Source organism: Taurulus bubalis (assembly GCF_910589615.1).
Source record: "Taurulus bubalis genome assembly, chromosome: 15".
Classification (NCBI taxonomy): domain Eukaryota; kingdom Metazoa; phylum Chordata; class Actinopteri; order Perciformes; family Cottidae; genus Taurulus; species Taurulus bubalis.
This window is the reverse complement of record NC_136603.1, coordinates 15,781,351-15,796,950: the sequence shown is the minus strand read 5'-3', so window position 1 is coordinate 15,796,950 and position 15,600 is coordinate 15,781,351. Positions and strand designations below refer to the sequence as shown.

The following is a 15,600-nucleotide window of genomic DNA, read 5'->3' as shown; positions in this document are numbered from 1 at the left end:
TTTCAACACATGACAGGTTAATCTCCAAAACGTCCATTTCTGTGAAACGCCATGTGATGAACAGCATGCCCCAGCTTTCAGCTCTTTAGTTAGTCACTTCCTCCAGAGCTTGAGGCAAGTCAGTTTTATTACAGTCGTAGGCGCCTGAGTAAAAGAGCAAGTGGAGCCCATATCAATGATAATTTTACTTATTTCAGCAACTGACCAAAAGGTAATATAAAACCACATTTCTTGGCTCACCCTTTAAGTTGGTTCAGGCCATCCTGTTTGCCACGGCATTCTTTGATTGTCAGTAACATTCTGTCAAGCCGCACAGGAGTCTGTTTACAACGGATCGAAACATGAACTCACTTACCTTAACGGCCACCATGGACTGAACCTAGAACATAGGAAAAGATAAGCTAGCGTGTGTTGAATAAACCTGCTCGGCCCAATGACTCAAGCCAAACTTTAAATTAGCTAAAAGAAGGATTGTCACTGAAATACAGAACTGATCTGCGAGTCATCGTTAGCTAACTTTGCCAACCAGCCCACCTAGTTAACTCAGGACAGGATTCAGAGAGGAGCCAAGAAAGACACCACACCAATTATGTATCTGTCCAAGTTTGCTCCCACATTTTAAAACAGAGGCAGGCGCCAGATTTGTCTCAGAGGGTTTGGGCTCTCTATTCTAAGACCCTCGATTTGGTAAAGTGAAACTAAGTTAAAGTGAGATATTTACCAGTAAAGGAGCTAAAACAGCTAGTACATAATATAAGATTACATTTTGAAGTTGATGAAAATCACTAAAAGCTAACTTTAATTAAACCGGTAATTGTTTGGGTCCAGCAGAAACAAGCTGTGAACACGCTATTAAATACCTTCACTATTTAACTTAAAATGGTGAACTTGTTACCAAACATCTTATTTATACATCCAGTCGTCACAGAGCAACATTGTCATTGTGTTCGTGGACATCGGATGAATTTAAGTCCAATATTCACTTACTTTTTGCACCAACTGCTGTAGGAAGTATCTACTCTTGAACTGATATGCTCCACTATCTTACCCAGCAAGTCGCTAATTGTGTCTGTCTGCTGTTTAGTGCTGGTCGGGTGGTATTCAGTGGGTTTTTAGAGCTGTTTCACTGAAAAAGACACAATGAGAGAAGTGAGAGTGAACCAAGACGGCTAAACAATGTGCTGAAACTCACTATAAAGCAGAAGAAACAAAAAAAAAGTCGAATGGAGCCAAAGTCGAATGGAGCTGCACATTTAGATGATAATTCTCGGTAGGTTCATCACTATGAGCGACAGCAATCAAATGTATCACATTGTTTTCTTATCGTCATTTGATAGATTGCTAGTATGGAAATATATATATAAATCAATCTTGTATGTCCACTGCTGGTCGTACTAAATTGCTACAACTAAAGCTAACTCCATTGCCTCTGTAATGTTATTTTGAAAAATAAAACTAAAAGGTTCCTGTCGCTGCTGCTGTTCCCACATGGAATTGCAGGAATCTCTCAGAAGAGTCGTGTTAAGCACTTCCGGAAGTTGTTTATTTACTTTGCTCTGAACCTCCTCCAGGTCCACAAATCCTCTTGTATTCATAGTCGTCATCCTGCCAGAGAGCTTGATTATTGGCAGTGACGCATGTGAACAGTTTCTCACTCACGTACTCACATTAAGGAGCGTGCTAATCTCACAGTGAGGAGAGCGATCCAAAGAGCCCACTACAGAGGCTTTCTTGTTTGCTTTTATAATGGTGTACATCAGGTTAGTGGGTTCATGTGTACAGTATCTGTGCCACAACATAACTTTTTATGCAACAGATCTCTTGGCCAATATGACATAATTTACCTTCTGAGTCTGAATGTCCCTTTTGTCATCAGAGGTTAACTTCCTCTCTAATCTGTAGCTGATCACTGAGGAGGGAAGTTCTTTTTACATTTCCACAATTACACTTTTTTCCCCATCTGCTTTAAAAACAAAAGAAAATTCAGATGTTCTGTCTGTATAGATAAATATAGATTCTGGGAAACCTCTCTGCTCAATGCACTTTTACTTTTGATAACCAAGTTACTTCTTAAAAAAACTCTGAATGTTTTATGGCGAGCTGTCTGTAGAACCTTGGATTTTTCTCACTTCCTATGTTTGTTGGTTTGTGTGTATGTACAGTATACACATTTGTGTGCACATGTGTATATATACACACAAGTACTGTATGTAAGCATTTTGGAATTTCGACGGGACTACGACGCACATAAGTGGGACTTGGACTTATGTGCGTCGTAGTCCCATCGAAATCCCAAAATGCTTTTGCTTTACTGTGCTCTGGTTGGGAATTTTTCTCTTACTAAATGGTGGATGTTCCATTATAAAAGTACTGTAGATACCTGGTATTATTATGTTTCTTATCGTCAACCAATTCCATGAAAAAACAACTCTGAATTGACCCAACACTAACCAACTATTGTCTGTGTATCCAAAGCCTGAAGTATCTTACTCTGTGCCACAGACTGCCCATGTTGTCAAAAACTATTAAAAACACATCAATTAGCCGCACACTGAGACCATATTCATTCATAACAATAAACCCACATACAGCCCTGCGGTACTGAATAATATTGAGGCTGTCCCGGATCAAAGAAATTCTTTATCAAATAACACTCGTACAATTTTGTTGACTAATTGATTAGTAGATTTAATTGAAAAATCTGTAAAACTGAGTTTCTCCCCAAAACATTGCACAAAAGTCATTCAGCATTAAATGGCATAAAAGATCTATGACATATTAAAGTAATCCATTCAGCCAAATGGAATCCAAAGCAGCCCTAACACCAAATGTCATAGCACATAAACATTACATCTATAAAAATGCACTGTCTACTCCTTTAATAAAATTGTTTGCTAAAAACTACAGTGACCAGTGCAGAACAAAAGCTATCTTTTAAATCCAATACTTTTCATTCAATTCATTTACATATATGTATCTGTTGCTGAGCTGGATACTCAACAGACAGACAAACATTGATTTCATTGATTTCCAAGGACAGTTCAGAAAGCCCAAGTGGAAGTACAGTCCAAGGATCATCTTTTAAATGTGTTCCTGATAAGCAAACAGCATATTAACCCACATATGTGATAAAGTCAGTGGATCAGGTGTCGATGTATACGCACAACTGCATTTAGTGATTCATTCTAAAACATCTTTGATTATCTAAAATCTGCATCTCCAACATTTATTGCTAAACTTAGTTTTACTGTTGGTATGTCCCAATATAACTTACTTATTGCATAACCTATTGGTTCATGGAAGGAAAGAGATGGTGAAAAAAACAGTTATCTATTTTTGAGAAATCAGTAAAACAATATAAACACATTCACAAAGCTGCTGGAATAGTTTTAACCAAAGCCAATAGAAGAGCTCAGCTCATGTTACACAGAACATGAGCTGATTACATACAACATGGGGGTGAAAACAACTTCCTGGTGTTTTAGTTGTGAGGAGAAATAAAAAGTGGAAAACATTCCTGCTTTCAGTTCACAGCTCACATTTCTCAGCTTTTAAAAATAACTCTTCTGTAAAATATAAAGACGTTTTAAAGCAGATACCATCATCAAAATCTGTCAATATATTGGCCAAAAATAATATTGTGACCATAATGTGTACCAATATGTTCCATTGAAAAATAAACCTGTCAAGTTATCTATCTTTGGCAATATCTATTGGTCACTTATTGGTCCATGTACAGTATATTCACTTTGAACCTATACTGACTTATATGCATCAGCTGATATATCGGTCCAATCCAGATCTTCTGTGTCTTATTCAGTGGTTTTGAGTGGTATGTTCCAACAACAGCACACACGCATACGTCTACAAATCACATTGTCACACAGTGTTGTTGAGAGCGTGTTACAGAAAGCTGGTTAGTTAATACAAGGTCACGTCCGCAGCAGGCAGTGGCTCATGACGGATATGTTTGAGGTGACTGCATGTCAAATGCATGGCGTTCCTTTAGCGCTGAATCCTCACGAGCAGCTGCCCGAGGGTCATGTGCCAAATGTCAAGCCATATGTTACATGTGTGCGAGTGTGTGTGTCAGTAATGTGGCGCCATACCATGTAAATCTGTAAATCAACATACGTTTGGAACATGCAGTTCTTCTGCAGGAATTTAAATGAGTTTCTTTTCTTTCTTTTATCTTGAGATAACAAGCCAGCAGCAGAGAGGAGAACAGTTCATTTGACTCACGGATGGTTTGGCTTCTCATTTGGCTTGACTCCGGCATCCTGTCAGATGCCAGAGACCTGTCCGTTCTCAGTTTTATGACCAGCAGGAGGGTCATCGGGGTCCAATGCATCATCAATCTGCATCACAGCATTATCATAGGGTACCAGTGCATCATCAGTGTGCCACGTCATCAGTACGTGGAATGAGGATGAGGCATATTTCATTTTAGTTTTACACCCATTTCTACACTGTCTAGCAATATGTTATGCTTCTGTATCGTATTGTATTTCATTTTTTTATATTTAAAATATAAAATCTGGACAAAATAGTACAACTCTGAAATGTAATCCAGCTGCTATCAAATGATAATAGGATAAATAAAACAGTATTTTGGAATACAACATGAAGTTTAGTTGCACCAGATGTATTACTAGTGAATACCAGAAATAGACGGCATCACTATTATAGATGTACTGCAGATTGAACTTACATTGGTTTACCATATGCGTCATTAAATTTAAAGATTCAAAGATTTTATTTATCACACGCTTATTTAATATTTGCAGTGAAATGCAGATGCATAGGGCTGTGCTAAAAGTGAGTAAAAATGAGTATGCGATAAAGAAAATAATATGCATAATAGTAAAAATGAGAATCAGAAAAAATATATAGAGGATAGAAATTAAAAGATTACAACTCTAAACATGCATATGAAACATAATTTGTTTCTGCAGTTTTTCTGAATATAAAATAATTAAATGTACTTTGGTGCAGTTGCGATAATTCGTCATAATCCTGTCAATTGGAAAACAAATGAACGAAACTCCATGTGAAAAGTTGGAAAAAGAGTAGTTAAAGTCTAGTAGAGTTATCTACAGTTACCAAGCCAGTAAACATATCCTACGTATGATCAGAAAACATTCAAATAGACAGTTTAGGAAGTGAACTTTATTTAAATAAATAGCCACATAAATAAACAATCTTTCTTGAACAAACATTCTCTCTTCCTTTCCTTTCCTTCCTTCCTCCCTTCACACACTCTCTCTCTCACTCACACACACTCTCTCACACACACACGCACACACACACACACACACACACACACACACACACCCACACACACACAACAAATTAGAGAAAGAAAAAAAGAAATAGTTCATCAAAAATGGTCATCTTACAGATTTGCATCAAGTGTGTTTCAATTGCTTTGTGTTTTTTCATCATGAGGAACAAAAAGAATTAAATAAAGTGCAACTCTTGCTTCTGTCTCCACAGCAAGTTCAAAGGTCAGATTCAGAGTAGAGAGGGTGAGGTCGGAGAAGATATCAAAAAGGGTCATTTAACGGAGCGTAGCGATCGGAGATGTAGACCTCCGATCGTGAGTTTGTTCAAAGGCACAAGTGTTGGTAGTGACTGCAATCAACCAAACATTGTTGGATAAAAATATCAACACTGCATGTTTCCAACGCAGAAGGTTTGGAAAAACACTGCTATTCAACAAGTTGAGATAAAACAGAACTAATTGAGCATACAATATTATACACCACTCACAGCTCTATAATATGTCATCTGAACTTGGCTACACACATAAATCAGCTTGTTGCAGACCAGTTCTACTTATGGACAACTGAGGAAAGTTAGACTTCCAGCACAACATGGTATTGCTATGTTCTGATATTTTTATTTTCTTCTTTTTTTATTTTCTTCTTTTCTAGAAAAGTACAAAAAATGAATACCACCATGGTCCTGATAGTAAAAGCTAGAAATACATGTAGCATTAGGATTCGATGGACGCGGGGGTTTTCTCAAAGCTAAAGCTCAGGAGATCATGTGAAATATATGCTCGCTAACCACCATGCTACATTTTGACACATGTATTGGAAGTGAAAAGTCAGTAGTGTGTCTGTGATAGATCACGCATCTCTTGTGCTGTTCACTCTTTGGTAAAACCCATATTCTTCCTTTCAGTTAAATAACTACAAGCATACTGTGTGAAGAAACAGCATTTTGAAATACCTTGAGTTTGTCTATCAATTCTACAGTATCATGTTATTATGTTACATAACTAGTACCTGTTCTAGTCAGCTAGCTAGCACAGCAAACAGACACATTTAAAGTAATAACACACAAACCTCAGGCAAATGTACATTTTGACTATCCTGTGCAGAGCCTCGTCCTTCCTTTGTATTTCAATATGAAATATTGCACAGTTCCCACAGTCTTTGTTCTCTCCATATGAAAATTGTCATTTTCTCAGATTTTCTAGGATTGACAAAATTTTGTTTCGGGATATATATAATTTTTTTTACAGCTTTCCAAATTCTTGCCTGTGGAGGTAGTAAAAGCATCTAACAAGAAGGTGCTTAATAAACGAAGGGAATACGGTATTTGTATCCACATATGTAAAGTGATGTACCTGTTGTGCTTTACTAAATCAGCCAGACACCATCTTCCTTCATTTTTGGCTGATAAGGATGTAGCAGTTTTTTTGCGACTTGAGGTAAAAGCAGCATTTGCGTAACTATTATAACAACAACAAAAATCACAGTTTCAATACAAATTAACTCCTTCAGTGAAGCTTCGGGCAATATGCTGCATGTTCATTGCACTGCTACAGAGAAATGTCTCTCAAAAAAGGCGAACAAAGTGGGGGAAATTATATTTTGGTCTTCTGTCCAGTCAAGTGAAACACATTGAGAACGGGAAATGACACAAGAAGTGTCTAAAAAAATAATGAGAAAGGGGGAGCCTTCCTGTATTCAAAAAAAGCAAAACGTTAACTTAGACAGAATCAAAACATGTGAGAAATAATTGTATTGGCTAGTGTCAGCTCTCATTTAATTCAAGGGAGCTAACGTCTTTCAGTCTATTATTGCTTCTCTGGCTGTCTGATACTGGTTCAACGTCTTGTCCAGAGTTTGGTTATTGCTTTGTCTGTAGCTTATATGATATCAAAAGTGTACACAACACGTGTGTGGACGCATTCTCATATGTGTACCCCATGTTGTTAAATAAAGTGTACATTTGTCACTTGCATCTGCTTTTTGTTCTTTCTCCTCACTTCTGCTCTCTTTTCTTCTCGCTTCAAAATCAAGATGTTTTTCTTCCACAGAGAGAACGGTTGCTGGTCTCAATGGCTGACGCTCTACTTCACCATCACAAAGCTACTGAGCTGCTGCTGAGTAGCCGGACCCAACTCCTGCATGTCCGGGTCTGTGCTGGAGGCTGAGCCCTTGCTCCACACTGCTGGTTTAGAGGTGATGGGGAAGATGCCTTGTGTTGCAGACTGGGGCTGCTGTTGGAGGCTGATATTGGAGGGAGGTTGCGTTTGCTGGCTGATGTGCAGACGAGCCTCGAGCAGGTAAGCAGCGGAGGCCACGGGGGACAGGGAAGAAACGTAGCAGGATGCGGAGGATGAGGAGCAGCCGGAGGGGGAAGTCTTGAGGGTTTGTTCCCAGGGGTCGTGCTGTAAACCCACCGGAGCTTGCAGAGAAGGCAGGGCGGAGGGGGTGGGCGTGTCAAACATGAAGGAGGAAGCAAACACTGTCGTAGGTGGAGGAGATGGTGACTGGTGCTGGGCCAGAAAGAGCAAGGGATTCTGTGGAGGTCCTGTCTGAGCAGCTTGGACCTGAGGCTGGGGTTGGTGCTGGATCTGTAGCATCCTGGAAAACAGAAGACAGAAGATCAGACTCTCTATTCACATCAATCACTGTGGGCCCCCTCAGACAAATTCGAGAAAACAGAAATGCTTTAGTGTAATCATTTTCACGTGTCTCACCTTTGCTGGTGCAGAACCTCCTCCAGCATGTTGCGGTGCTCGCAGAGAGCTGGACCCAGTGACCCTCGGCTGCCACGGTTACTGGAGGGTGAAGGAAATACCTGCCTCGTCAGACCCTTGATCTTATTTAATCCCAGGAGCCCTTTAGTGCGTGTGTTTTTCCTCAGCTGCTGGCGGAAAGCTTTGAGGCCTGGGGAAAGGCATGGGAAAGTGTTACACAATCCTCCTTTGATCCGATAATGTGGCACATTATTTTTTTTTATGGTGAATCCAAGTGGATATACAACTCTTTAATGACCATGCCCCTGTACCTTGTGTGAGGGAGGTGTCAGAGGCTCTGCGGCCCTCCTGGAAGCTGGCAGCAGGTAGGCTGCCTTGGGCCTGGGGCAGGAGGTGGGAGGAGAGGGTCAGGGGAGCTCCAGCAGGCAGCAGAGCTCCACGGTCAGTCCCAGAGGCCAGAAGTGTTGACATATCACCCCGAGCTGCCTGCAAAGTGGGGGCTGGACTGGATGAGGACTTCAGACAGCTGTCAGAATAGGCACCATCCGAGGGACTGACCACAATACCTACAGAAAGAGAACAGGTAAGAAATTAAGACTCTGCATGTGTGACAGAGTGTAGATTGATCGCTATTGTATAACACACTTACATGGAGGGTCGCACTGGTGGAAACGGGCCGACACCTCGGCGAGTGTGTGTCTGCGGGAGGTGGTGATGGGAGGGAGCAGAGGCCCGAGAGGTTGTGTCACCTCCTCTTCCTCTAGGTCCCTGGGTCGCACCTCTTCGCTGATGCTGGTCTCCAGCAGGCTGTTGGGTGAAATGGAGCGGTTCCAGAGCAGTCTGTTCAGACTGGCCTCCACTGGAAACACCACACGCTGAAACAGAAGGAGTTGGACTGTTAGCTACTCATTGATAGGTGCAGTATTTGCCTGTGGTCTATCAGTAGATAAGGGAAGAGGGTGAAGTCTCCTAATCTCTGAGCTGCTGAATGCTGTTAAATTTGATCATCATTTACCTGGAACAATCCACTTTGGTCATACTCCATCTCCGGGTACACTGGAGGAGTGCTTTTGGCTGGAATTGAAAATGCTGTGGTTCTAAAGCTGTCGGTGGACTCCATGATCACCTAGAAGCAAGCAGAAAGCACACCGTGTTCTAGACCTCAAGTGTAAAGCTGCTGGAGGTTACATCAGGACTAGGTACAATTTTAAGCTCATTACAGCCACACTCACCTCTGGGCCGGTGGAGTCGGAGGTGCTCCTGGGTCTCTGGCTCCAGGTCCCACACTGGCGGCTCAGCTGCTGGGTGCGATGCTCTCTCACTCTCTCCAGCAGCAGGTAGTAAATGGCAGAGAAGTGATTATAGCTGCTGCTCTGTAGAGACTGAGAAAAAAGACACACAGTAGATTAGTGGTGTTGCCTCTTTGTTTACCATTTGTGGCTCTGAATGCCAGGTATAACTATGTGTATAACTATGTGTTCCGCCTTCCCCCCGTTAAGTATAATCTCTTCGTGAGACATATGTCTCTTGAAACTGTTCACAAAGTCATAAAACACTGCGTTCAGTCACCTCGATAGTCTTCTGGCGGTTGATGCCCAGTGTGTTCATGATGCCCAACACTGGTTCACTGTAGTCCCCCAGGTTGGAGTTGTACTCAGTCAGGGAATGGCTAAGGGTCTGGTGGGCGGCTGTTGGGTCTGCCAGCATCCATCGGTGCTGCTTGATCTGGGCCATGCTGATCCTCCTGGCTGGGTCTACCACCAGCATCTTACGGATCAGGTTTTCACAGTCTAGTGGACGGAAATCGAAGAGTGAGTTTTGGATTCTGAGCACTTTCAGACATAATTGGTAATTAGCAATATTTTTTTTTTTACAATTGTGTTGCTATTATACCTTGAGACATGAAGAAAGGGATTCTGAATCGTCCTTCTGTGACTCTCTGTCTGAGTGCAGGAAGGCTTGGCCCATCAAACGGAAGAGAGCCACATACAAGAACATAGAGAACCACACCCAGGCTCTGTAAATAAAATAGCAAAAAAGAGAATATTAGCAAAAAAAAGATGAATGCTGGATTGAATAATTCGGAGTATATTTTCCTTCTAAAAAGCCTACCCAAATGTCCAGCTGTGGCCCCTCATACTCTTTCCCTTCAAACACTTCAGGGGCAGCATAAGGCGGGCTGCCACACCATGTAGACAGAGGCTCCCTTGCATTGTAGAAGTTTCCAAATCCAAAGTCTGTAACACAGGAAGAGACACACAACTATTTAGTTTACTGAGGAGCTCAAGGCGCTGGAAGGAGATGTTTGGAGACATTTTTAGACCAGATAATTTTTAGACTTATCATAAAAAGTCTAGTCTTTCAACAACAATCACTTGATTCAGAATAGATTAACACTTCCGAAAGGGTAAAATGAATACAAAACAGCAGGACGGTTCAAAGAGACAAATTTAAAACATTGCTAAAAACAAATGAACACTTTGTCCTGCCACACCTTCCTGCCAGCAAACCATTAACTATTGTGACAACAACAGCTTATAGCAGCAGACCTACCAGCCAGTTTGATGTTCATGTTGGCATCCAGCAACAGGTTCTCGGTTTTTAGGTCACGGTGAACGATGTGGTGTCGATGGCAGTAGTCCACGGCTGTAAGAATCTGCCAAAACTTCTTTCGTGCCTCATCTTCACTCATACGGCCATTTGAGGTCAGGTGGTCTGGAGGGATAGATGATATTTTAGTTCAGGTCGAGATTTAGCCTACATTATTTTTAAAAGGAAAAAAATATATATTGGAAAAGCCGAACTCACCAAACATTTCTCCGTTCTTCGCATACTCTGTCACAATGTACAGCATGTCTTTGGTCTCCATGACCTAAGAAAAATTAAAGAGTGAAAGAAAGTTTAAACCAACTGTGTCATTGGCAGTTTCTGATCACGAACAGTGAAACCTGATCTGTGTCCTCCAGTTCTGTTCGCTCCAGGCATCTCTTGGCATGAGAAATTTTCTCATGCCACAAAAATTTGCATCTCATTCTCCTCCGTTTTGTTCCGCACACACAAAACACCAACACCCTGGTTTTCCATGAAAGGCCCTGTTGCATAAGCCAGCTGTCAGTGACTTCCTGCATGGATTTATATTATGTTTAAAACCCCATTTATACCACAAACCCAGAAGGGAAACACATAAATGCCTTCACACACAGACAAATTATTATCAATGGATTGAAATGTTCTCCCTAAGGCTGACTTTAGTTGGCAACAGATTATCTCCTTATCTCTTTACCTCTAGACAACAGAGAGACACATTCACACGGGCGGTCTAGCGTATCAAAAACATCATAAGTGCAATCATAAAAGATGTTATTCCCAATCCATTTCTTGAAATTCATAGAACGCTTTAATTTCCCAGGAGAGCTGTCAGGGACGGGGCAGTTGAGCGGAAAGCAATTTCCGTCATATGACAAAGCCCTGTCTGAAATGCTGCTGGCCACCTTAAACTAAATATCACTAAATTCCACGGAATGTTGGAGCTACATTTTTTTCATCCACCTTTAGAAAACCAAGAGAAGGATGAGTCAATACACAGGCCCCTCTAAGCGGGGAGCCGTCTTTATCAGAGAGATAGGGCAGCTCTCTGGGGCTCTGCCACCTTGAGGTGCAGCTGACGTCACGGCGCTGAAGAACAGGCACAGCACGTCAAGGACCCTTAACCCAACCCAAAAGCAAGATTAAGCGCTTACTATCCATGTGTTCCATTTTATTTTCCATAAAGTAGCTATACGGTTGTTGAAGCTGAATGACATTTACACTGAGAGAAATATTCAAACCCAAGACTCCATGTTTAATTGCTGTACCTTTCTATTATAAGCAAATATTTTAGCTGTCTGTCTCAGTATTGTACACTTTTCTCAAAATTCAGCCTGGCATTTGTGAAATCTATGAACAATTTAGGATCCACTAAAATTTCAAATACATTTCTGTGGGTTTGAGATCAGCAGAGTTTGTGCTGTACCAGTGGAAGAGTGGGGTTTAAGAGGATGAGGGGAGTGTATGATTGATGCAAGGTCAAAGAGAGGCTGAGACAAAGAGGCTTCAATGATCCTTGACGAGAGAGGAAAAATAACATTTCACTCTCATGAGATCCGTGAGAGAATGGAAGCAGCAGCTGATTTATCAGGCCAGAGGTCTCAGATCGTCTTCTACCATCATTGAGTACCAACTACCTGACTAGCAGCACTTACGACAACCCAAGGGCACGGAAAAAAGGATGAATCACATGCCGGATACAGACAGAGGTCATCCATGTTAGACTTCAGAGCTGCATAGCAGGAACTGGCTGATAATAATACAGTCTTATTCAATTTATCTTGTGAATATATATATTTTAGATTTGATTCAGAAGATTTCAACATTGTATATTATTTAACATTATTTTTGTTATTACAACTACATTTCTACAACTGTTGTAAACCTTTATTGGAAATGTGTATCCATTATAATTACTTAAAGCAAAAAAGGCCATCGCGTGTAATTGGTTGCTTTGGTGTATTTCTTGCCAGACGCGTGCCACAATGCTCACAAGGCTAGCTGAGGAGAAAAAAGCGGCTTCTCTTCACTAAGTCTTCAATATGATTAGCCTTCACGTGACGTGCAGACACATTGCACTTGGCTTAAACAGATGCTAAATGGGATTAATGGTCAGACCTGTGGACACATCTTTAACCAGAAGTCTCCAGACTCAGACTTTGATTCCAGCACTGACGGGGAGCCATGATTATTCTCAGTGTCTTTCTCTTAGACACACACACACACACACACACACACACACACACACACACACAGGGAGGTCAAAAGGGATTGCACTAATGCTGTTCTGCTGTACTTATGATTCAATGTGCTCCAAAAGTCAGCAGCTCACAACAAGCCGGTACAAACCACTTAGATAACAAATGCTATGTGGCCCCGCTGCGTCCACATCAACAATACGTCAACAATAACGAGGCACACTGCTCTGTGGGGGAAATACATTTGTACCCACTTTGCAAAGTGTCCCACACCATTGTAAACGCTCAGATTCATGCGTTCTGATTGCCTCCCTGCATTGGAGCCGCCACATAACCAGAATTCAGTTGACGATGTAATACGGGTTGAATAACTCTATGCTGCACACACACACACACACACACACACACACACACACACACACACACACACACACACACACACACACACACACACACACACACACACACACATAGATACATGCATGAAACAACACCGCACAGACAACTGAGAGATAACACACACCTGGTAGAGTTTGATGATATGGGGGTGGTTTAGCAGCTTCATAATCTGCACCTCTCTGTAAATCTTTTCCAGGTTGGAGGGGTTCAGTCTGGTCTTGTCAATGATCTTAATAGCCACCTAAAAAAAATTGTAAATTGAAAAATTAGTATTATGCATCTGTTTAAATATGCAAAAACAGTCACATAATTTGGAGGGCAGCTGCTGACCTGTGTTTTGGTGACTTTATGTTTGGCCAGTTTCACCACTGCAAAGTTTCCCTTCCCCAGGGTGCGAATGATCTCGTAGAAGCCGACCTGCAGGGGCCTTCCCTGGGTCGCGCTGGACTGAGCGCCCCGGCTGTTCTCTGTCATGACCACCATGGTGCACCAATGGGCTGGAGTTAAAGCGTTGGGAAACTTTAGTGCCTGCAGAGGCAAAGGCAACCCTGTATTTCACTGCTTTTTATTTTACTGCATATTGACAGATACATTACATTTGGCAGGTGTTTTTGTCCAAATCAATTTAGTAAGTGTATACAGCGTGTGGCCCATATGCTAACATATCTAATGGTGCAGCAGCTGAAAACTTTATTGTACATTGAGTTCAGAGGGAGAAAGTAGTGAGTGTGAAACTATCAACATTTTCTTCACAGTGAGACGGACAAAATGAAAGGATTTTAATTGTACAAATAATTCCTAATACGGCTTAAAAATTGACAACTTATATTTCCATAATAACAATACTATAGCCGTAATTAAATTACAAAGCGACTTTTTTTGTTAGTATTAAATAGAAAGTGAAAGAGATGAAACTAAAACGACCACATCCGAAAGTAGCTTTAGTAGCTGTTAGAAAAATAAAAAAATGACCGAAAAGTTGATATCAGCTAATACAGCGAGAGGAGTCTCGTCTTACCTTAATAAGCGGACATGAAGCACCTTCTCTCACAGTTCAGACAGCTCTCAGAAAAGACGTAAACCATTCCACAACCGACGCGACAACAGGGAAGAAAACAAATGTAGAAAACAGGCGCGGAGTGACTTTTCTTCTTCTTCTCTATATTTGCCTCTTTACTTCTTCGGCCCGGGTCTCGGCTGCGGCCGGTGTGTGGCTGTGCGCTCCGCCGGAATGCAGAGCAGAGGGCTTCGGCACTCACAGGGGGAACTCCTCCTCCTCCTTCTCCCTCCCTCCGCCACCATAACAAATTGATACCCACCTCACTAACGTCACACCCGCGTCAGAGCTCAGAGCTGGGTGCAAGGCAAGTCCGGGCTCGAGCTCAAGGCACTGGTTGCTGGGCAACCGCGCGGCTCGGGCGCACGGTGACGTGAGTGCTGATGGAGGGGTTGCTGGGAGATGGGGACGGTGACGTCAGCTCCAGAGATGTGTCACCACGTGATGCTCCACTCTGCCGGGCTGCTGCCTCGCTCGCGGGCTGCCTCGCGCCCACCCCGCAGCCCGACTGCGGGTGACTCCAGCAGAAACAGAAACAGGAAGCAACTGGTGAAGCTCAGTTAGGTTGTTTTTGCTTTGAACACTATTTTATTTCATTTGGTTCTACTTGAAAAATAATTGAAACTAGAAGGTTCTTTAAAAATACTAATTATTGTATCAATGTCATGTGTGGTATTTAATCTGTATGATTAAATTCCAGCCTATTCTTTCTTATCCTGCTCTTTTTGTATTATTATTATTATTATTATTATTATTATTATTATTATATGTGAAGAAATCTATGTTTTGCATATTTATAGCCTATTTGTCTGATTATAAATCATATTTTTTATTTAATCTGTTTGATTATATTCTAGTCTGTCCGTTCTATGTTATTATATTATATATGTGAAAAATAATCAAATTACCAAGCTATCTGAGAAAATGAATAAATAATACAAATTTGTTACAGTCAGTGTGGCAGCAAAGACAAAATAAAAGGATACCTCAATCAAATGTGTGCGGGTGAGTGTAAAACCAAACATCAACCTCAGTAGAGAGACATATCGCACCCTCCCACAGTCTGAATTGTTAAAGTATATGCAAACGTCATGCAAAATGTTTCAACTGAAAGGTCACGGAATATATTGATGCACACTAACAACACAACCACACAGCCCACCCTGCTCCTCATCTCTCAGTTTTCATAACCAACTGTATCTACTTGGTGTCATTTGAATATCTCTCTCACATGCAAATTACAGTTGTTTCATTTCCTGAGTTTGCGAAGCAGACAGAGTTATATAAACTGTCGTTTTCTGAGTCAGATTGTCCGAGCATGATGAAAAATGTATGAAACTGCTTGAACAGAATTTTTGGAC

General features: G+C 41.4%; 1 protein-coding gene across 1 annotated transcript; it reads right to left on the bottom strand.

Annotated features, from left to right (window-relative positions):
* Positions 1 to 5,161: 5,161 nt before the first annotated feature.
* Positions 5,162 to 13,665, bottom strand: sik1 (salt-inducible kinase 1; the record flags this gene model as incomplete). Its single annotated transcript, XM_079231255.1, has 13 exons — positions 5,162 to 7,883; positions 8,000 to 8,189; positions 8,311 to 8,565; positions 8,649 to 8,874; positions 9,015 to 9,125; positions 9,232 to 9,381; positions 9,569 to 9,789; positions 9,893 to 10,016; positions 10,112 to 10,236; positions 10,553 to 10,714; positions 10,808 to 10,871; positions 13,307 to 13,423; positions 13,513 to 13,665. The coding sequence occupies 13 exons, from the start codon at positions 13,663 to 13,665 to the stop codon at positions 7,367 to 7,369; spliced, it is 2,415 nt and encodes an 804-aa protein (XP_079087381.1). The 3' UTR covers positions 5,162 to 7,366.
* Positions 13,666 to 15,600: the final 1,935 nt, after the last annotated feature.